General features: G+C 45.7%; 1 protein-coding gene across 2 annotated transcripts in view; it reads left to right on the forward strand.

Moving 5' to 3' along the window:
* Positions 1-13,533, forward strand: part of SORT1 (sortilin 1) — an 86,748-nt gene extending 73,215 nt beyond the window's left edge. For both annotated transcript variants that reach the window (XM_064282451.1, XM_064282452.1), the window contains exons 14-20: positions 251-441; positions 2,621-2,810; positions 5,776-5,892; positions 6,476-6,584; positions 8,038-8,144; positions 8,429-8,552; positions 8,767-13,533. In XM_064282451.1, coding sequence (XP_064138521.1) covers positions 251-441; positions 2,621-2,810; positions 5,776-5,892; positions 6,476-6,584; positions 8,038-8,144; positions 8,429-8,552; positions 8,767-8,781 — 853 coding nt within the window. In that variant the 3' untranslated portion in view covers positions 8,782-13,533. The remainder of the gene's footprint in view (positions 1-250; positions 442-2,620; positions 2,811-5,775; positions 5,893-6,475; positions 6,585-8,037; positions 8,145-8,428; positions 8,553-8,766) is intronic.
* Positions 13,534-22,251: the final 8,718 nt, after the last annotated feature.

A 22,251-nucleotide genomic window follows, 5' to 3' on the forward strand; every position in this document is an offset into this window, starting at 1 on the left:
TAATTTGTTTATTGAAAACTCTTTCTCCTTTGAAGGATTTTTAAAAAGATCATTCTCTACTCTCTCTGAATGAATCCCTTTTTCTTCTCTTAACTATAGGCATTAAAAATTAATATAATTGTCAGGCAGTAAGCCATTACCTAAATATGAGGGATTTTCTCAGGTTTGGGATCACACAGCAGAGTGGTTTCCTGATGTTGCCAGTAAGCATTGGTCCTCTGTCATGATTTTTCTCCACCTGTGGTTTCAGGTTCTCCACAGATGAAGGGCAGTGCTGGCAAACCTACACCTTCACCAGGGACCCCATTTACTTCACCGGCCTGGCGTCAGAACCCGGGGCCAGGTCCATGAACATCAGCATCTGGGGCTTCACAGAATCTTTCCTCTCCCGCCAGTGGGTCTCCTACACCATCGATTTCAAAGAGATCCTTGAAAGGAACTGTGAGTGTCTCCTTTGGCATTTTCTGCCAGAAACTTGCAAGCCCATTTTCCTAAATAACCAATTTGGTTTAATTTATTTTAGCTAGAATAAGCAGATGCCCATGAAAGGGGATTGAAGTATGTTCCATGTGGGTAATTAAGCTATGGAATGGTATCAGAGAAGCAGCTTCCTCTCTGGACTAGCACTGTCCAATAGAAATATAATGAAGGCCACATTAATTTTTAATTTTCTGTTAGCTGCATGAAAAAAGTAAAAAGAAAGGCAAATTAATTTTTTAATGACAATTATGTTAGTGTATTCAAAATACTATTTCAACATGTAAGCAATATTAAAAATTTTTTCATGAGCTATTTTAATTTTACATCCTTTTTTTCCAAACTAAGTCTTTAAAATCCAGTGTATATTTTACCCTTGGCTTTTACAGCACATCTCAGTTTAGACCAGCCACATGTGGCTGAGGCTGCCGTATCGGACAACGGAGCTTTGCACTATTAAAGAGACCTATGTATCTTTTGTGCATCTTTCCTCCTGATTATAAGAATAATGCATGCTTGTGTTTATCTAAAATAATTTCAAAACATTTCAGGGTTTTCCAAACCCTTGATTAGGGAAACGCAGTAGAACTTTAAAGAGGAAACTTTAGGGGAAACTGTATTGCAAAACATATCTAATTGGTTGTATCACTTACTGAAATGTTGAAGTGACAAAGTGTCCATGCCAAGTATTTTGGGTTGAATGTCAGTCACAGATGAGGCTCCGGCACAGCCACCGGGGTTGGCAGGACGCCCGCACTGACCATGTCAGCTCTGTGACTTCAAACCAGAAGGCATGTTAAAGCCCCAAAGAGTGGCTTCAGAGAAGAAGTTTAAATGCTAATTGTAAGGTTTTCGTTCCTAAAGAACCACAAGCAAACCCTAATCCCAGTAACAAAGATGCTGACATTGTGCTGAAACAGAGGGAGGATAAAAGAAAAAAACTGGAGAAGCAGTGACTGCCCTCTGACCTGTAGTTACATGTCGGCATAATAGAATAAAAGACGAGTTCATGTTTCGAGACACTTGCGTTGAATTGTGCCCTGACTGTTAGAGTGTGTTGTGGCTCCGTCTCCTCAGAACATTAGCTCAGTGACTCCTGGGGAGGCAGCGCTTACGGTTTGGACCTTACCTTTTCTACAACATATTTAAATATGATTTAATACTTGAGTGTCACTGTTATCTCAATTCCTTAAATAGACTGTAAAGGAGCTGGCTTTTAAGTTTTCTCCATAGCAGGCAATTGTACAGTTACCCCTAAAGTTTAACCCATTGTCACTAAAAGATGTGTTAACCACCTGCTCTTTAACAGGCTATATGAACTGCAAACCCAAAGGTCGGTGGTTCGAACCCCCCAGCAGCTGTGCAGGAGAAAGATGTGGCAGTCTGATTCCATAAAGATTTACAGTCTTAGAAGCCCTATGGGGCAGTTGCACTTTATCCTGTACGGTTTCTGTGAATCAGAATCCACTCAACGGCAATGGAGTTTTTGGTTTGCTCGTCTTCATATCCCAAAGAATGAAAACCTAATTCACAGTCTTTAGGTCATAGCCTTTGAGTCGTTTTTCCAGAAGTGGGTGATACGATATACTAAGCCAGAAACTGTCATCATCAACAGTCTACCTTGGAGAGCCAAAAAAAAAAAAAAAGTCTAGAAAGAGAATGTTTTCCCTTTTGTTCGAAGCAAATTAACCCATAGTGAAATTGAACTCACGCCCTTGGATAATTGGTATCTTGTCCTAAACAAAGAGCTCCCTGGCTCGAGTGGAAAGCACTCTGGTTGCTTCCCTCTGGCAGCTCCTGCTGACGGATGGCATAGGTGTACAAGACATACAGACAACAGCCTCAGTGTGGAAGGAACTCTAGAGGCCCCCCGTCCAGCTTTCTACTTCGAAGCAAATAAAACTTTTCTCAGTCCTCAAGTGGATGGTGAGATGGAAAGAATCCTCTTTCGGCATGAAGAAATGCCAGTTGCCAGTAGGCTGCAGACTAATGTATCTTTTCATTTGCAATTCCAAAAGGAAGCAGTAGGCTGAATCAGACCTTCCCACTGTCCTTCTCCTTGTTCTGCCAGTAGCCTGGCAGCTGCCTCACGTGGGTGGGTTCTGTGCCGCGCAGTTTCCTGAACAGCCTGTCTGTCCTTTAGGTGAAGAGAAGGACTATACCATATGGCTGGCTCACTCCACAGACCCCGGAGAGTATGAAGATGGCTGCATTTTAGGCTATAAAGAACAGTATCTACGGCTACGCAAGTCGTCCGTCTGTCAGAATGGTCGAGACTATGTTGTGACCAAGCAGCCATCCATCTGTCTCTGTACCCTGGAGGACTTCCTCTGGTATCAGCATTCCTCAGATCCCTTCTACCGGCCCCTTTCCCATGTTGGAGAAGGTGAAAGACAGTTGTCTTATGGGGCTGAAAAAGATTTTAATCCTTCCCTTTCTTCCCCAAGAGTGGAGAACTGCTGCTGCTTATCTTTTTATAGGCAAGGAAATTGAGGCACAGATAACGGAAACCAAAATTGTTAATAGTTGAGTAGATCATATCATATTGGATCGTTAATTATTGGGCAGAATCAGCAACAAACCCCAAAATTCCTAACTTAGCAAAGGTGGGAAAGAGAAAAGGTATATAAGAAGGAAGAGAATAAAAGAGACAAAGGCACCAAAAAAAAGTGGCCCAGGAGCAAAGAGGAAATTAGACTTTAGAGAACAGCCTGACAGCTTACAATCAGCAGGCTTTGAGCCCTCTGCAAGACTGGAGGCAGAGAGAGAGGGTGTGTTATGAGACCAGAGTGCCATCAGAATGTTTACGGTCCACATGCCTCATCAGGGTTTAGAGGCCATCAGGATGGACTCCTTAGAGTTCAGGACTATCTAGGCTTAAGGATAAGTTACATGGCCGGCAGAGGGTTAGTTGATTGTATAAGTGCAAGGGAGTCCCTCTGTAGCTTAAGCGAGGTAATTTTAGGGGAACTGCCTCTTATCACAGGTACTAGTCTTATGGAACTCATTAACTGCAAAAGATACTGTGGATCCCAAAGGATTTGAACAAAGATGGCAGGCCAATAGCAATCACATCTTCCCATATCACATTCCCTTGGACTGCATGTGACAGCAGAATACAGGTCTGAGCAAACCACAGACCTGACCCAGCACGGTTCCTCCTTTAGGCTCATATCTGTAGGTGGAGTGGTCAGGTGCCCTCCATCTTCCATTTCCACATGGGAGAATATCACTCAGAACACCTTTGGTTTTATAGTAGGGCTGGAGGGTATTGATATTATAAAGATAATAAAGGCTTATCTGCCATCCTATACTCCACATATGCTAGACTCTTAATTATCTAAACTTCTGCTGTTTTCTGAACATGTTGTGCTTCTTCAGGGCTCCATGCCGTTGCCCAGAAGGTCTTTCCATATTCCCTGCTTGACTTCTAAGCCTGGTGAATTGCTACCTGTTGTTTAATACTTAGTTCAGATATCACCTCTTTAAAACTTTCCCCAGCTTCCCTTCGCCTGGGCTCCTACTATAGCAGTAGGAGTTTAATTACTGTTTATAGGTTTGGTTCCACCATTAAACTCTAAACTCTTTGAAGTCATATTTGATAATAGTATATATAGTAGCAGTGATAGCAGCCGACATATATTGAGCACTCACTCCATACCAGACACTGTCCTTAGTGATTTTTATTTAACTTCACAACAGCCCTGTGAGATAGGTATTGTTGTTGTTTCCATTTTACAAAGGGAAGAACTAGGCATAGAGAGATTATGACCAACTTGACTACAGTCACCCAGCTGCAAAGTGGCAGAGGTGGGATGCAAACCTGGCAATTAGGCCCCAGGGTCCACACACTGTATCGCACACACTTGATAAATATGTCCTGTGTGAGTGGAAAGGGTACTTTCCCTGAAATTTTTTTTTGAAAACCTAAGTTTTGACCAGTCATTTCTTCCTGTTATCGTCTGCATCTTTTGTTCTCCCTAGCCTCTCACCTAAATGTTTGTCAGAGCAGCCTTGAAGTATGAGCAGCATCAGTACATTCACCCAATCTTCATTAGATACTTTCTGTGCACAGAGCAGTACAAGTGTTAATGAAAAGTGTGTTATAGACTTTGTCCTGGTAAGACAAGTACGTAATTAAGATGCAAAACAAGAGGTGGTAAGTGCCATGGGGATTTAGAGAAGGGAGAGAATATTCCAACTAGAGCTGGGTGGAAGTGGGTCAGAGAAGACTTCTTTCAGGAGGTGGCACAAAGAAAGGTGCGTGTGAATAGGACCAGAATCAGCGTGTCAGGTGCCACAGAGCAAGTGGTCAAGATGAATGAGACCAGAGGGGGCTCCACTGGGTATGATGACTAGTGAGCTTTTGGGACGGGGTGGCAGAGGGGGGAGACATTCATTTTCAAGATTACAGTAAGGGATGGAAGTCGTAATGCACAGGATAAAAAGTAAATGAGAATTAAATGACGTGGGACAAGCAAAAATCTTTTAAGAAATTTGTCTAGTAAGGGAGAGGATTGAGAAGTAGCAGGGTTAAGTAATTTCTGGAGTAGAGGACATACGTAGGCTAAGGAGAAGCTACCAGTGGAATGGGAGAGATTGATTGATTGCCCCACTCACACTGTCAGTGAAGCAAGGCAAGGGAGGTAGGAAAGATGGGACCAAAGATGTTGATGTAGGGGGTCAGCCACGGAGAGAAGGCGGGACATTATTTCTCTGGGGAAAACAGGAAAAGGAGAGCAGATGGGTGACACTGTGGAGAGAGGAGATGGAATGGAGGGCAGTGAAGGGCATTGGGGTTGGAGTAAGAGGCAGGGACCATCTAAGGAGCTAAGAGGGATAGAAGGGGCAAGGTGGAGAACAGTTGACATAGACCCCAAGGGCAACATGATAATGAGATCTTTGGAGGTAAAGAAATGAATTGCTAAGTCTCCTTGAATTCAGATCTGCCACAGATGGCCTCCTCTGTATCTTAGACGCATGGGTCCCCACCCACTGCACGCCGCATTCCGTCCCCTCTCTGGACCTGAGCAGCTGAGCAGGGCTCCCAGCCTTCGGGCTTCTCGCCAATGACCCCTAAGCCCACCAGGGTTTTTTCTTCATTTTCAATAAATTTCTCTTCATGCCTCTTTTCCTAAATGGGTCTTCTTGAGAGATGGCACAGGCCCTTCCTGAGCTACTTTGTAGCCACCTGACACTGGGATATTGACCACCCACTGCCCCACAGAAACCTTCATGGCTAGCCACTTCCTGTCTCTCGGCAACTTTGAAAGCGTCCTTATTTGTTGTCTCTTGCAGTGATTTTGGGTACTTCCGTCCAGAAAATGATTCCAAGTGTGTGGAACAGCCAGAGCTGAAAGGCCATGACCTGGAGTTTTGTCTGAATGGGAGAGAAGAGCACCTGACAACAAACGGGTATGAGAGCTTCAGCCCCTGTCCCCACAGATGAGTCATCATCCCTCAGAATGAAAAGCTGCTTCTCTCCACACAGAGATCTGAGAAAATATTTCGAGCACTCTAGAAAAAAGCACTGTCCAGTAGAGCTTTCTGTGATGGCGAAAATATTCTCCATCTGCTGTGTGTTCTGTGGTAGCTGCATGCAGCCATTGACACTTGAAATGTGGCTAGTGCACCTAAGGACTGAATTTGACGTTTTATTTAATTTTAATTTAAATAGCCGCCGGATGGGACAGTGCAGCTCTAGAGGGGCCTCTTTACCTCCCTCCCCGATGAAGTTTCCACCTCTCCTGTGTTGGTTCCATTGGTTACACGCAAGACAGAAAGGACAGGCATGTCCCTGGTGGGCAGGCCAGACCTGGTTAGTTGGCTCAGCCTGAAACTTCATAAAATGCCCCCAAAACATCCCCATTGGACATCCCCCCAGGTCTAGAAGGTGGTTTAAGGATGAGAAGCTTTTCTGCAGGAAATTTTCAGGAAATAGGCAAGAGCCCAGGAATACATCTTCGTATTCTGTTCACAAGTCTTTGCTGCCTTTCAGATACCGGAAAATTCCAGGAGACAAATGCCAAGGTGGGGTGAATCCAGTTCGAGAAGTAAAAGACTTAAAAAAGAAATGCACAAGCAACTTTCTGAGTCCAGAAAAGCAGGTGTGTTAAGGCAGCTCTGGTTTAGGTACAGTGGGATTTCGTGGCCTGCCAGGAAAACTCAAAGTTACAGCATCCGGAATTTTATTAATGAATGAGCACACTACTTCTCTGTCCGGCTTACCTTTGGACAGGAAGGTATTAGGATAAAGGATGGGTCATATAACCCAATGATAAGTTCATTCTGCTGAACTTTTCATTGGAAGGAAACAGTATTCTGTAAAGTTGATCAAGTCAGGCGCCACAGAAGCATAGAATTGAGGAAATTTCTGAAGCTTGTAGTCATTTAGGAAAAAGACTCCAGAGGTTTGGCTGTAAGGGCCGTGACTTAGGGTTTTGTGTGTGCAGAAAAGAGCACTGGAGGATGGGGAGCGGGTCCTGGTGCTGAGTCATGTGATGTGTGTGTTCAGAATGAAGAACTGAACTATAGTAATAATGGGCTGGTTTTTATTTAGCAGCAGGTTGTGGGGCTGATTACAAATCGGCAGTACTGAACCCTGGCTGGCATTTGGGGACATGGTAAAGAGGACAGCTCTTTTGATAAAGGAGCATTGGTCTGGCAGTGTGACATGGGGCAGTAAGCTTTGGGCCCCAGTTTCCTCATCTGTAAAATGAGAGGTTTAGCTGAGCAGTCTTCAGTCCCCTAGCCTCTCATATTCTAAGGGGTGAGGGACTAGCAAGGGGTGGGATTTGGAAGGCAATGGGAGAAGAGTATGTGGGTGTGTGTATTTGTAAGGCGGCAAGTTCCTCCTTCTCTGCACCCCCTGCCCTGGACTCCTTATGGCTGTCCTCAGGGCGTTTGTGTGTGTGATTGCACAGGACTCCCGCCCACAGGGACACAACTTGTCCCAGAATCTAGCTCCGCCTCCTCTTGGATACATTGAAAACACACACTTCTGTCTCCCACCCAGAAGCAGGTAGGTCACACTCAAACAATGATATAAGAAGATTTAGTTGTAAAAATATACCAGAGATCAAGTAAAAAAAATACAAAAAGTAATTCTCAGTGTCATATACTAGCCTGCCTGGTATAGCAGTGACACAACTTCTTCCCAAATAATGGCCCTATTCTAGATTCATTCAGCCCACTATTATCATAGTCCCTCTTTGCATTTCACCCTTAAACTCAGAGACTAGGAAGCAGCGGTAGTGTGGAGCAGTCACAATTACCACTTGTCCTAGGCAGTTGCTAAGCCTCCCATGATATTGAAGCCACTGAGTTTGTAGCATTCTGACAGCTGCAGGCAGTTGCGCCTCTGATTTCCCACTACCAGCTGTGATATTCTCCCGGTGTCATTGAGATGGTTCATCGTGGGGGGTTGGAAAAATACCATCATTAAGTACCTGGGGACTTGAGATCATTCACAGAGAAACGAGGGGGATGAGCAGCCTCTTTAATTCAGCCTAGAATGTGTGCCTAATAATTGCTTTTGTGTATGTGTTTTAATTCTTTAAGAATTCCAAGTCAAGTTCAGTTCCGATTATCCTGGCCATTGTGGGATTGATGCTGGTCACAGTCGTAGCAGGAGTGCTTATTGTGAAGAAATATGTCTGTGGGGGAAGGTAAGAAACATAGAAGTTGATGAAAGGTACCGAATTCGAACCAGAAAGTTGGCCATATGGTCGGGTCTGTACTTGGCAAAACCTAGATAGTTGAAGCAATATTCCTGAAAAATCGGACCCAAGTTTTTCATATCTTACATTTTCCATCTGCCAGCTCTGGGCTTTGCTTCCCGTATGTGTGACTCATCCTGTGAGTGTATAAAACTCAGAAAATCCACACCCAGCCCTATAAGAAACACACCCCCTCCCTCAGCGTGAGGACTGACAGAGGTTTCCGTCCCCAGGTTTCTGGTGCATCGCTACTCGGTGCTGCAGCAGCACGCTGAGGCCAACGGAGTGGAGGGCGGGGATGCTTTGGACCCGGCCACCCACACCCATAAAAGTGGTTATCATGACGACTCAGATGAGGTGAGACTATTTCTTTTGAGGGGTGGTCCAAAAGTACAAAAAAAGGGCAATTCCTCTCTTATTCATGATCGAGATATAATTGGGACAGAGGCAGAGATAAGCTAGAAGCTGCAACTTAATGGCTGTCAAACGGGACGCCCAGAAACTAGGCGATCACCTTCAAAATGGGAATTCTTCAGTCTGTCAATAATACAGTGCATGCCTTTCTCTTCAGGACCTCCTGGAATAGCTCTTCACAGGAGCTGGGACCAAGCACGGATGATGGAACCGCAGTACCTCTTACACTTCCTGTGGCTCCAACTTGGGGAAATAAATTTCCCATCGCGAGGGACCCAGCTCTGTTTCTGCTGCTTCCATCAAAGCCAAAAGGACCACCTACACTAAAGAAATGCGGGGCGGGGTGGGGAACTCTAAACACTCTTAAAATTGGCTCAGAGAAAAGGGGGGATCTTTAAATTGTTTAACTTCTAAGTTTTTCTTTTTTTTGCTGGGTTTTTCTTTTTCTTTTTTTAAGGGAAATGAAATGGAATTTGAAGGGAATGTTTCACTAACCCCAGTCTTGCGTGTTTTACATGGCGCCTGCCCCAGGGCAACCGCTGGCTCCAGTATCACAGTGTATTTGGTGCTGTCCCTGGGCTCAGCTGGCCACATAAAGCAGCTGCAGAGATGAAAACAGAGGCTGCAATGACTGGCATGGCCTGGGCAGCTTTTCTGTATCTGGGGACAGCCCAGCTCCAGGAACATTGCACACCAGCTCCTCACACGGGCACTCCCTCTCCACCCAGGGACCATAGACCACAGTGATTTTTCTTTTCCCTATTTAATTAGGCAATACTCTTGTTAATTGCCCTTTGGCAACTAACTTAACCATGTGCTTCCAAGATACTAAATCAGGAGAACTTAAAGGGCAATATGTTTAACTTGGGGCCAGGGAAGGGAGCAGCAGAGAATTGACCAGTATTTAGCGCCTGTTGAAGGAGAAATTCTTAACTTCTTCCGAGATCTTTTAAGCCATGCTTTGTGTGTGTGCCAGTGGACTTGCTCAAGGACAGGGTTCAGGCTTGCCCTGGATGTCTGCCCAGGCAGAATGCTCTTCACTAGGATTGGGTTGTGAGTACACCGTGCAGCCCTGAGGACTGAACATTGTCGTCTTCCATTTCCCCTTATCTGTTGTGTTGGCTCTTAGTTGAATCATTAAAATGGCTGCATATTTGCTTCCTTTTAGGTTGCTGTTGTACCTGGATCCAGGACTAGTGATGTTCTCAGATTTGTAGGCTTAAAAAAAAAAAATTATTACCCAACTCTCCTTCTCACCTCTTTTTCCCAATTTTGCCAAGTCATTTGTTGGCATGAAGCTTTTGGCTGAATCAGTTGAAAACACACCTCCAGTCTGGACGGTGCTTTGTGTGGAACATTAAATTCATATTTTAAATTAAAGGAAGTGTTCCATTGGACATTTTTCCAAATTAAATTATAGAATGTAGTGAGGGTGGATTTTGGGGTGGGTGTGTTGTAACGGAAAGCTGCAGTAGTTTTAATACAGCTTGAATATTTGCTGTACAGAAATATAGCATAGTGAGTTTTCAGTCTTAAGTGTATCTACTGTACTGGCCACAGTTTATCCCAACAATTATGATTGGGACATTTTCCCATTGGGAGCTGCCATTTTGCCGGTAGTTCCCATTGTGGCTAGAAAGTCGGTAAAAGTAAATGTGCCAAATTAACTTTAGTCAGAATGCACGAGCAGATGGCAAAGTTCTCTCACCAGAGCGGATTCACAGCAGCAGGGAAGGTTGGGGAGGAAGCGGATAGAGAATTTTAGAGACTTTGAAACTGCCGTAAAATTAAATGAGTCGGGGAGCATCAGTTAGAAAATAAAATCAGGACAGCTTTTGTGAAGAGAGTTAATATTTCTTAGGGCCAGAGAGTACTAGTCTTTTAGGAAAAGCTCATTAAATTTGCTTGGTTTTAAAATTTCAAATAATTCTAAAGATATACCATCTCACAGATGATATAAAGTATCAGTCTTCCTCCTACCCTCACCTCCTGCCCAAAGTGAATTTAATGCCCAAAAAAGGCCAGTTTATTTACACCATATACCTTTTCTTCCATCTATACCTACCCACTGTGGGGAGCCCTGGTGGCACGGTGGTGAAGCGCTTGGCTGCTAACCAAAAAGTCTGCGGTTTGAACCCACCAGCTGCTCCGTGGGAGAAAGATGTGGCATTGTGCTTGCATAAAGATTACAGCCTTAGAAACCCTATGGGGCAGTTCTGCTCTGTCCTACAGGCTCACTGTGAGTCAGAATTAACTCACCAGCAGTGAGTTTTTTTAGACCCACTGTGGATAGATACATGTGCTAGTATGTGGTAATTCTCTCATTAGTTTTAAGATGTAGAAAATAACTTCTGATGGGAAAGTTACTATTCTTCTCTAGCCATAGAAGACAAAGGCTCTTTGCTTGGAACACTATGTGGGGTTTCTGTAGGACTTGTCGGTTTCCAGAGCACCTTCACTTGGATTATGTCATTTGAATCTCACAACATTCTTGTGAGACAGAAAGGCAGGGGTTATAAGCCCATTTTGGGGAGGTGGACCTGTGTGCGTTAGGAGCAATGCCAATTGGTTGTCTTCAGAATGCATGAAAACCTTTCTACATGCAGGCGCAGACTACTTGGAGCAGGGCCTCTTATAGATGACTTGCTGGGCTTCAGGGATCAAATGTGGCATTTTCTTTCAGACTTGTACTTACTGCCTTTTTAAACCCTTGCCACCTTGTTAAACAGAAGATTTTATTCCCTTGTTTTTCACAGCTAAAAACAAATAAAAATAATGGTAATTTTGAGTATGCTTTTAGAAACTGCCCCTCACCTCATTGAGGGTCACTGTTCAAGAGTGCAGGAATGGAATCTCTCTTGATGGGTCACCATCTCCATTCTCCTTGTTTCCCATCCCTGGCTGCCCAACTCAGTTAGTTTGAGGACTGCTAACAAGCCCAGCTCATTCCCTTTATTGACTAGTTAGCTTTCTACATTAGTCTGCTCACCCTCAGCCGGAGAGTAATACAAACAGCCTAAATCCATTAGAGCTTCTAAGGAAAAAGAAATTTCTAATTTGTCCTACTGGTGTTGGGTTAGGCATATTAACCTTGAAGATAAAACAGCATATCATTGTGTAAACTCCTAGGCTTGGTGGTAGCAGACGAGATTATTTCTGGAGGTTTTGGTAACGGAATTTAGCATCATGGAGACGGGTTGGGCTTATCAGACAGTCTAAAAGGTCTGAGCTCTTAAATCTAGGTGGAGAACGCACCCATTCCTCCTGAACAAGTATCTTGAACCTGAGGGGCTTTTGGTTTCCAGTGAGACTCGGTCACTGGAGGTGTCCTGGCTCCTTATCCGGAGATGAGGGATGGATATGCCTAGGTTGTTAATTGAACAGTGACACCATTGAGAAGGATAAATGCCTTCAGAGCATTGTGGCAGCTCTAGGGTGACCTCAGGAGATTCAATAGATTACCTATAACTGAAACTTAGAATTTGCCATTTGCCCCTAAACAGGCTTCCCACTGGGTATCTCTCTTACTCTTAGGTTTGCCTCTGGGCCTGTGCTGGCCCTTCATCTCCTAACAGGTTAGTAATGTGCTGGCCACCTCCAGCTCCTGCACTGGGTCTGTGAACTGTAGTGGCTCTCCCATGGCCTTCATCACAATACCAGGATCCAGAGAGGAGTGCAGGGCGGTCCTCACCTACCCTAGGTGACAGGGCTGGCCTAGGTTCAATCATTTGTTTATTTTCCAGGCACACCATCCAGGTAGAGAGAGTCTCTTCTTTTAGGAGAGCTCTAGAGAACCCTGCCCCATAAGCAGTGGCCCAGAGCTCATTCTGCTCATTGTCGCCACAACCCCCACCCCATACAGAGCCAGAAAGCTTGGAACTGCTCAGACAGGAGGGGACTCAGTTTTTCAACTCTGCCACTGTCTTTCCTCAAGCAGGAAAACCAACATGGACTTAAACGTCCTTTGAACAAAACCAAAGTTTAAGGTTTGTCACATGACAGAGTGACAGGAAGGGCCAGAGTCAGCAGGTGCCAGACTTTGTGCTCCATCTGCCACCCATTGCCCAGCTCAGGCAGCTCGGGGAGCACCGCCCTGCGCTCACAGAGGAGAATTGAAATAGCAGGAGCACGCTGATGTTTTTGGTTACATTGCATTATAACAATGGGAATCAGAACATTTATTTGAACTTGTCTCAACAATTTGCTGTATGCATTTCTTTCACACCAGTATGTTCTTAAACATCCTTTATATAGAATAACGTAAGCTAATCTGTACCTTTATATTTATATGTGTGTGTACATATATACATGTATAAACTGTATAGTGTACAAGTTAATGATTTATTGATAGGCCCCAAATCCATGCTGTTGCCGTCCTCTGCATGGCCTCAGTTTGTGGTCAGGTGACTTCAGTGTTCCCTGATGAGCCTGCCCACCTCCTGTGTTTGGACGTCTAGGGAGAAGGGTTTTGGTCGTACCCTCCTCCTTGTGCACAGAAATGCTCAGGGTCCCCATGTGCCTGGTGTTCAATCCCCTCTTGTCTCTTGTTCCCTTTCTGAGCATGTGGTCCCTCCACATTCAGTAACTTCCCTGTCCCCCACCCCCAAGCTGTGGGACAGCCACCTTCCTACTAAAGTGTAAAGCAGTATTAAGATCATTACTGCATGTGCTCTAAAAATCTAAGTTTTCTGTTCCCTTGGGACAGAAAATTGCATGTGAGGTGGGATAATCAAGTTTCAGTGACCCATGTCAGTCCTACAACAAAGCCAGACCCCATAATAAAATTCCACAAAAGGGAAATAAAACTCAAATTTCTTTAGCATTGTGTAAATAAATCTGGATGTGTTTAACTTTGTACTGGTAATTTTCTGTATATTTGCAATATTTGGGTTAGAAATAAAGCAGACTGGACTTTGTTACCTGAGATGACTAAGCTATGGTTTGTTAATATGATAGTTTTTTCCAGTTTCCTAGCTTCAAAAATCAAACTCTGGTAACCAGAGAGTACGCCAATTAAAGAGCCAGGGCTGTGCCTTTCTAACACAGGAATGGAAGGTACTAGATGATTTATGGGGGAAGTGTCTAGCTTTTGTCTTGTGCTTTATGCTTAAAGATCTACTTTTCGATGGGTGTTTGTGAGACCAGCTATATTGTTCCGGCCCCCAGAAAGTCTAGCAGACCCACCCCACACCCCTTCTCAGGTTTCAGTTGCTACACTCTTCCTTCTGGACACAGCAGCGTGAGATTACTCTCCTGCATTGTGTTCCTTGTAACAGGCTTGACAAATGGCACAGAGAAGTTTACCTTTGGTGTCTTGGCATCTGCCCCTCTTAATGTTTATTTTTCTTTCTGCGCTTAACTCATGGTACATCCTGATGCACGTCATTTAAGGACCTCCGAAAAGTGCAGCTTTCCTCTCTACCAAACTGTTGCTTTTAGTAGAGATTCCTGCCTCCCGCCTTGAACCTTTAACCTGGGGTATGTCCATTTAATCGTACTTTGGCATCATGGTCTGAAAGTGACAAAACAAAGCCCTTGTTCTTGAAGAACCCACCCTCTGGTGGAAGAGTTCCTACCCCAGGAGAATATATCAGGTCATTTTATTCTATCTAAAGTAATGGTCTAAGATTTCCTGCACCAGGATCACTAGGTTGCTTTTAAAAATGCAGATTCCTAGATTTCACCCCACACCTAGTGAATTAAGTTGTGACGTGGAGACCCTAGGAATCTGCATTTTAAATCCCATTCCTGCAATTACACCCTCATTGCAACAAAGGGTTAAGTCTGAAAGCCTGGGCCAGTTCCTAACCAAAGCCTGGGTCAAGAGTGATGTAAAATGGGGATGTGTTTGAGGTGACAGTCCCTGGCTACGGACTGTCAGTATTTAGAAGGTCCCTGGCTGGGTCAGGCAAGAGAAATAGATCAGAGAGGCCTTTAAACTAGTGCTGATGTGACACAAGCCCAGGCTTTTACCAGCCAGCCCCACAGGTCAACCTCCACAGCCTCCTTTGGCCATGCTAGGCCCCGGTAAGGAGTCCCTGGATGGCACAGATGGTTAATGTATTCAACTGCTAACCTAAAGATTGGAGGTTTGAGTCCACCCAGAAAGGCCTGGCAGTTTACTTCTGAAAAATCAGCTTTCGAAAACCCTATGGAGCACAGTTCTACTCTGATACGTACAGGGGTGCCATGAGTCAAGTCAACTCAATGGCAAAGTCCCTGAGACACAGGTTCTTGGGCCTGAAGTATATCCATGCATTGTCCTGGCCCTCAGTCCCCTATACACGTTGCAAAGAGGAATTCTTGGCTTCTGCTCCACAACCAAGGTAATAACAGGCTCCTAGGACCCTGTTTTTTTAGGACCCTGTTAGGCTAGGCTGCTAACCAAAAGGTAGGTGGTTCGAACCCACCAGCCGCTCTGCAGGTCTGCTTCCACAAGGGTTACAGCCTTGGAAACCCTAGGGGGGCAATTCTACTCTGCCCTATAGGGTTGGTATGAGTCGGAATCAACGGCAGTAGGTTTTTTGGGGGGTTCTGTTGACCCTGCCCTCAAGTTGGAGGCGAAGGAGGGAATGGGGCCTATTCATTCATTCAACCACCCTCATTTTTTTTTTCCATGACAAAATACGGAGGGGATGCTGGCTTCTGGAGGTAGGAAAGCAGAAGCATGATAGGAAACCAGATTTGGATGGAGTGTGCAGCACATGTGGAGTGATGGTTTGGTAGACCTGGAAATCACGTAAGACCTTTAGTTTGCAGGGAACCCCTACTATGGACTGGCCACTGATCTAAGTTTAAATCATTTTATCCTTAATAAAATTACGGGGTCATCCCTTGTTTCATAGGCCACGATCCTGAGGTTCAGCACAGAAGTGATTTGTCCAGGGTCACCTAGCTCATGAGTGAGCAGTACAGCCACAAGTCACACCCAAGTCCTGGACCTCATGCCCCTGGCTCTCTCTACCCACCCCTCCCAAGCCCCACCCCACCCCCACACCCACTGCCTCTCAATTGATTTACACTGTTATAGGCAAGGGAGCCATGGACAGCTTTCAAAGGGGGAGTGCTGGCCTGGCCTAAAAGCAGCTTACGTTTATTCAGCACTTGGTCCACCACACTTTGCTAAGCGCTTTACACAGATTACCTCTGCTAATCCTCACAACAACCCTGTGGTTATTATTACCTCCATTTCACAGATGAGGAAACAGACTTAACAGACTGACATGTTGCAAGTTACACAGCTAGCTGGTGATAGAGCCAAAGTTGGAGCCCAGGTAGTCTGACCCCTGAATGCAGACTCCTCCGCTGCACTGTGCGCACCGCCACAGGGGCACAACAGAGGGAGGGATGGAGAGGATGGGGCAATCCTGTAAAGTCAAGTTGATAGGACTTTACAATTCAGTGGAGAATGAGCGTTGAAGACATGAATCAGCTAGTGCTGGGGCCCTTCTTTGGGCCAGAGCACCTCGTCGGATGAGCTGGAGATAGGAACTGAGATGTCACTCGTCCTCCCAATGGAAGCCAGAGTCCCCATTTGGTCTGTGCCCAAGCTCTCGCATCCCTCCCTAGCACTGTGTGAGGAGTGTCATCTCTCTCCCAAGATAACAGGGCCACTTCGGCGCTCCTCCTGTAGCTATTCTGGGCCACTCTCTGATCCTCCTCTCTCCCCCTAGACCCTGCTCCAGCCCTTTGCTGAGAGTAGCTGGGTGGGGAAAGGCCAGCCAGTTACATAACCCTGCAGCTGGGACCCCGGAGGCCAGGCTGGAGAGCAGGTGTTTAGGCCCGCCCTCACCACCAGCAGTGACAATCTGCAGCTGGAGGCCAGCCGTGGGTAAGCCCAGCATGGAGGCAGTGGCCACCACTCCGGAGGTCGCACTGACCCTGAAAGAAGCCAGCCCAGCTAATGCTGAATGACCCCAGGTTCTACCTCAAAAGGGGGTCCGCAGCCCCTTAGCTCCTGTCCCCTGTAGAAGGTGACCTATGGCAGTTGGTGGGACTCGGGGGACAGGGTAGGGGGCTGGGGAGGGTGTCCCTAGCACCCTGGCTGCACCTCATTAGGTGTCTGCAGAGCTAAATGACTTTATGGGATTGGCTCTTAGGATGGGGACCATTCATTGGAGCCCCCTAACCTTTTGTTAATGGATTCTTCCTTGCCGCTGAGGTGTCTTTGCTGAGTTTTTGCTTTTTAGCTGTGAGGTGAGTGAATGATGTCTGTGGCACTTTACAGTGACTAAAAAGGATCCGTTTATATTTTTACCTTTAAAAATGTCTGTCACAGGGACTGGGAGGCTCTGATTTACTAATGGCCAGTCAGGAAGGGAATGAGGACAAGATGGTGGCCGTCTGGATGAGGAGAAGGGGGAAAGTAAAAGTTTATAGCCCCTGGGAGGCCAAGTGTCATACTGCTTGGTGACACCCTGCCTCTCCCTTGGCCATGCCATAGGGCCAGGACCTACCCTAGCACCCCAGTGTCTCCCGTGGGACATCCCAGCCTCTCAGACAGAATCTGAGCTCCATGGGAGGGGAGCCCTTCTGGGAGAAGCATTTGGCTTTCCCTCCATGGTGGTTTCCATGAGCCTCTCAGGAAAAAAACCTTCTCCTGCTAGGATGTGGTGGTTGTCATTCCAGCCCCAGGCTCCCCTGCCAGCAGCCCTGCCGCCCACTCCCCTGCTGCCCCTGCCTGAGGCCTCTGTAGCTAACAGCTCTGAGACACTCACCTGGGAAGCCCCAGGATGCCTCACGCAGGTATGTCTCCCACTGCACCTGGCTCAGCACACCAGAGATGGGACACAGAAGCCAGGTGACCCTTTTGTGGGGAAAGATGAGTGAGAAAATGGACTTCTCCCTTCTCCTACATGATAATTGGCAGAAATAGCCACAGGGCTGTATTAAATGTCCAAGAGAGTTACCTGCACAAAGTCCCTACTTGCGCTACCTTGAAGTCTTCAGGGCAGAAGATCCAAAGATCACAAATAAGAAGCCCATGGAACCCCAGGAAAGGCAGACGTGGTGGAGAAAAGACATACTGGCCTCGGAGGCACAGATCTCGGCTCACTTCCCAGTGCTGCCTCTAGCAGCTACGTGACCTTGGGCAAGTCAGTCCACAGCTCAGCTTCAATTTCCTCTGCAAACTAATGATGAATAAGACCTACCTAGCTGAGTCGTTGAAAAGATGGTTGAGATTATCCAAAGTGCCTTGGAAGAAGCCAAACCAAGATGTGAATACATAATATAATATTGCCAAGTCAGAGGTGAAGACTAGGAATGATACCTCCAAACAGGGTTGAGAAGGGGCAGCTCCTCACCTCTTACTCATCCTAATGGAAGAGACTAGGCTTTCAGAAGCTGTTTGAACGTCAAGGTTGGAGAGCTGGCCAAGTTTGCCGCAGTGAAGAAGGGGTGGGAGGAGAGAAGCTTTTGTGAACATATCCATCTGGGGTGACTAAGACAGAAAACCAGTGTCTTCCCTGCAAAGGCCAAGGAATTAATCACAGGCAGAGGGAGAATGAGAGCCCAGGACTGCTGATTCCCTAACTTTCTCCACTGGCCCCCACAAAACCCCGGGGGAGGACCGCATCTCTCCATCTTCAGAGTAGGAACCTGTGAGCTATCAGCTCCTGACCTCCCCTGGCCACGGTCCCACAAGTGCAGCCTGAAGACCCCGTCCCTGTGCGTGGCAGCTCTGTGAACTGCAGGGCCTCAGGGCCACCAGCACCAGAGGTCACTGGTAATCAGGATGCATTTGAAGCTTTGCAAAGTATGTTTGCATCTGTTATGTGCTTGGAAAAAGAAGTCATGAATTTAAATCTTAGCTCTGTCCTATGACCCAAGACAAGTCAGTCCACCTTACTGGGCCTCCATTTTTCTCATCTGTAGATTAGGGGTTGAACTGAATCAATGGCTTTTTTTCAATGCATATGGACACCTACGAAAATCTGATGAAAGCTGTGGACTCTTGCCTCAGGAAAAAGGCACAAAAAAGTTCAGGGACTTCTCAAAGCCCCTGAAGTCCACCCAGATATCCTTTAGGGTGCCATAACCTCCCTGAAATGGAAGAGGTTAGCCCATCTGCTGATTTCAGCATAATTGCCCCAACTGAGCTCCCTCTTTAAATCTGAACTGTTCTGTGTCCTCCAAACATGGGAAGCAAAATCCCGTGCCTGGGAGTAGCATCCCTGCTTTCCTCCCTCCTTGCTCCCTCCCTCCCTCCCTCCTCTCCTTCCTTCTCCCTTCTACAAATATTTATTTTGTGCCTATTATGTCCTAGGCACCAGGAATACAGAAATGAACAAAACAGGCAAAAATAACGGGCCTCATGGAGGTTACCTTCTAGTGGAGGGAGATAGACAATAAATAATAAGTAAAATGTAAAAAAAATACAAATAAATAAAGTAGATGGCAATAAATGCTTTGCAGAAAAATAAAACAAGGAAGGGGACTAGAAAGTTCTGGAGGTGGAAAGTGTGGCTTTTAATAGGATATTCAGTGAAGGCCTCACTGTTGTTGTGTGCTGTAGAGTCGATTCCAATGCATAGCAACCCTATATGAAAGAATAAAACTGTCCCATAGGGCTTCCTAGCTGTAATCTTTACACTGTGTCAGAATTGACTCAACAGGAATGGGTTTGGTTTGGTTTTTGGAATCTTTAGGGGAGCAGATCACCAGGTCTTTCTCCCGCAGAGCTGCTAGTGGGTTCAAACAGTCAAACTTTTGGTTGCAGCTGAGCCCTTAACCATTGTGCCTAACAAGGATATTTGAACAGCAACTTAACAGAAGTGAGAACACAATGTATGCAGATGTTGGGGGGAACACTTTCCAAGCAGAGGTGGCAGGGAACACAAAGGTCCTAAAGCAGGAGTGAGGGGAGAGTGGGGTCAGAGAGGTAACAGGGCCATTGGGAACACTTTGGTTTGACTCTGAGACAGGTGGGCAGCCAGTGCAGCGCTCCGAGTAAGGACTGACAGGATCAGATGAAGGTTTTAAGGACTTTTCTGGTTGCTGTTTTAAGAATAGACTCTAGGCAGGCCTTAGACACTAGCAAGGTCATGAACTAAGAATAAGAATGAGGAAGGACGTATGGAGGCTTGAGGAGAAGGTATTCAGTAGTCATGCAGGAGAATAGAAGATTAAATTAACTAGGGAAGTCTAGTATAATTGCCAGGTCCACTTGGATTAGTGGTCCCTGTTAGTGGCCATTAATTTAAAGTCAGCATGTTACTGTTGACAGTAACAGAAAGATGGAAGCAACCAAGGTGCCCATCAACGGATGAATGGATAAATAAATTATGGTATAGTCACACAATGGAATACTACACATCGATAAAGAACAGTGAGCAATCTGTGAAACATTTCATAACATGGGGGAACCTGGATGGCATTATGCTGAGTGAAATTAGTCAGTTGCAAAAGAACAAATAATGTATAAGACCACTATTAAAAGAACTCGAGAAATAGTTTAAACAGAGAAGAAAATATTTTTTGATGGTTACAAGAGGGGGGAGGGAGGGAGGGAGAGGCGTATTCACTAATTAGATAGTAGATACGAACTATCTTAGGTGAAGGGAAAGACAACACACAATACAGGGGAGGTCAGCACAACTGAACTAAACCAAAAGCAAAGAAGTTTCCTGAATAAACTGCTTCAAAGGCCAGCGTAGCAGGGGTGGGGATTTGGGGATCATGGCTTCAGGGGACATCTAAGTCAATTGGCATAATAAAATCTAATAAGAAAACATTCTGCATCCCACTTTGGAGAGTGGCATCTGGGGTCTTAAACGTTAGCAAGCGGCCATCTAAGATGCATCAGTTGGTCTCAGCCCACCTGGAGCAAAGGAGAATGAAGAACACCAAAGACACAAGGTAATTATGAGCCCAGGAGACAGAAAGGGACACATAAACCAGAGATTACATCAGCCTGAGACCAGAAGAACTAGATGGTACCCGGCTACAACCGATGACTGCCCTGACAGGGAACAAAACAGAGAACCCCGAGGGAGCAGGAGAGCAGTGGGATGCAGACCTCAAATTCTCGTAAAAAGACCAGACTTAATGGTCTGACTGAGACTAGAAGGACCCCAGTGGTCATGGTCCCTAGACCTTCTGTTAGCCCAGGACAGGAACCATTCCCAAAGCCAACTCTTCAAACAGGGATTGGACTGGACAATGGGATAGAAAATGATACTGGTGAAGAATGAGCTTCTTGGATCAGGTAGACACATGAGACTATGTTGGCAGCTCCTGTCTGGAGGGGAGGTGAGAGGACAGAGGGGTCAAAAGCTGGCCAAATGGACACGAATACAGAGAGTGGAGGGAGTGTGCTATCTCATAAGGGAGAGAGCAATTAGGAGTATATAAAAAAAATTAGTATATAGCAAGGTGCATATAAATTTTTGTACGGGAGACTGACTTGACTGGTAAATGTTCACTTAAAGCACAATAAAAATTATTAAAAAAAAAAAAGAAGTCAGCATGTTTTTTGTTGTTAGTTGCTGTGAGGAGGATCTGACCTATGTATGAAACATTGCCTGGTCCTGTGCCATCCTCACAATCATTGGTGTGTTTGAGCCCATTGTTGCAGTATAGTTTTGTGTTTTTCCCCAGTCACGTGTGGCATTGTGGATGCAGGCACTGAATGGGTGGGAAGTATGTATCTGGAGTTGGGTTTTGTTAGGAGGGTGCAGTGATGTGAAAGAGGGTTAAGGGATTGGCATGAGTATGCAAGGGAATGATTATAATGGTGAACCGTGGAATCTAAGTTGGGTGAGGAAGGAAGTGATGATGTGAGAGGGGTGATAGATGGTGAAAAGGTGGTGGGGTAATGGGTGATAGATCTCAGGGGTGCTGAAGAATTGGTGTTGGAGCATTAGCAGAAGTGAGCTGAAGGAATAGGAGATTGTATTAGTGAGACTGTGCTAGTTGATGAAACAAATAGGCCTCAGAATTTAAGGCTCAAACACAATAGATGCTTATTTCTTACTGGCATAACAACTCAAAGCAAATATTCCTGCAAAGCAAATAGTTCTCCTCCATGCAGTAATTCAGGGATCCAAGCCACTTCCACCTGGTGGTTCCACTATTCCTTAGGGCTCCATGGTCATCGGCATCCAGCTAGCACTTTCTAAAAGCCTTGGCCCAGAGGCAGTTCCCATCATTTCCACTCACATTTCATAGAGCAAGGGGTGGAGGGGGGAGGGGCTGGGAAGTATCCCTGGCTGGGCAGACACTTCTCAGGGATAACTATATTATGGAAGGGAGAGCATAAATTTTGGTGGACAGTTAGTCCATCTCTGTCATTGGGGCCCTGGTGGTGCAGTGGTTAAGTGTTTGGCTGCTAACCAAAAGGTCAGCAGTTTGAATCCACCAGCTGCTCCTTAGAAACCCTATGGGGGCAGTTCTATCCCATCTTATAAGGTCAGCTATGAGTTGGAATCAATAGCAACAGGTTTGGTTGGTTTTTCGGTCATAGGTAATGAGAGTGGGATGCTTGAAATTCAGATTAAAGAGGGATTACAATTATTGGTCTAGAGAATGGCCATAGGAACGAGTGACTAAGGTAGAGGTGGACACAATACTGGAGGAGTGGCAGGCAAGAAGCTGAGAGGCCCTGCCAGAGTTGGAAGGATGGATGTTGAAATCGCCAAGA

This window comes from Loxodonta africana, chromosome 3 (genome assembly GCF_030014295.1).
Source record: "Loxodonta africana isolate mLoxAfr1 chromosome 3, mLoxAfr1.hap2, whole genome shotgun sequence".
Taxonomy (NCBI): domain Eukaryota; kingdom Metazoa; phylum Chordata; class Mammalia; order Proboscidea; family Elephantidae; genus Loxodonta; species Loxodonta africana.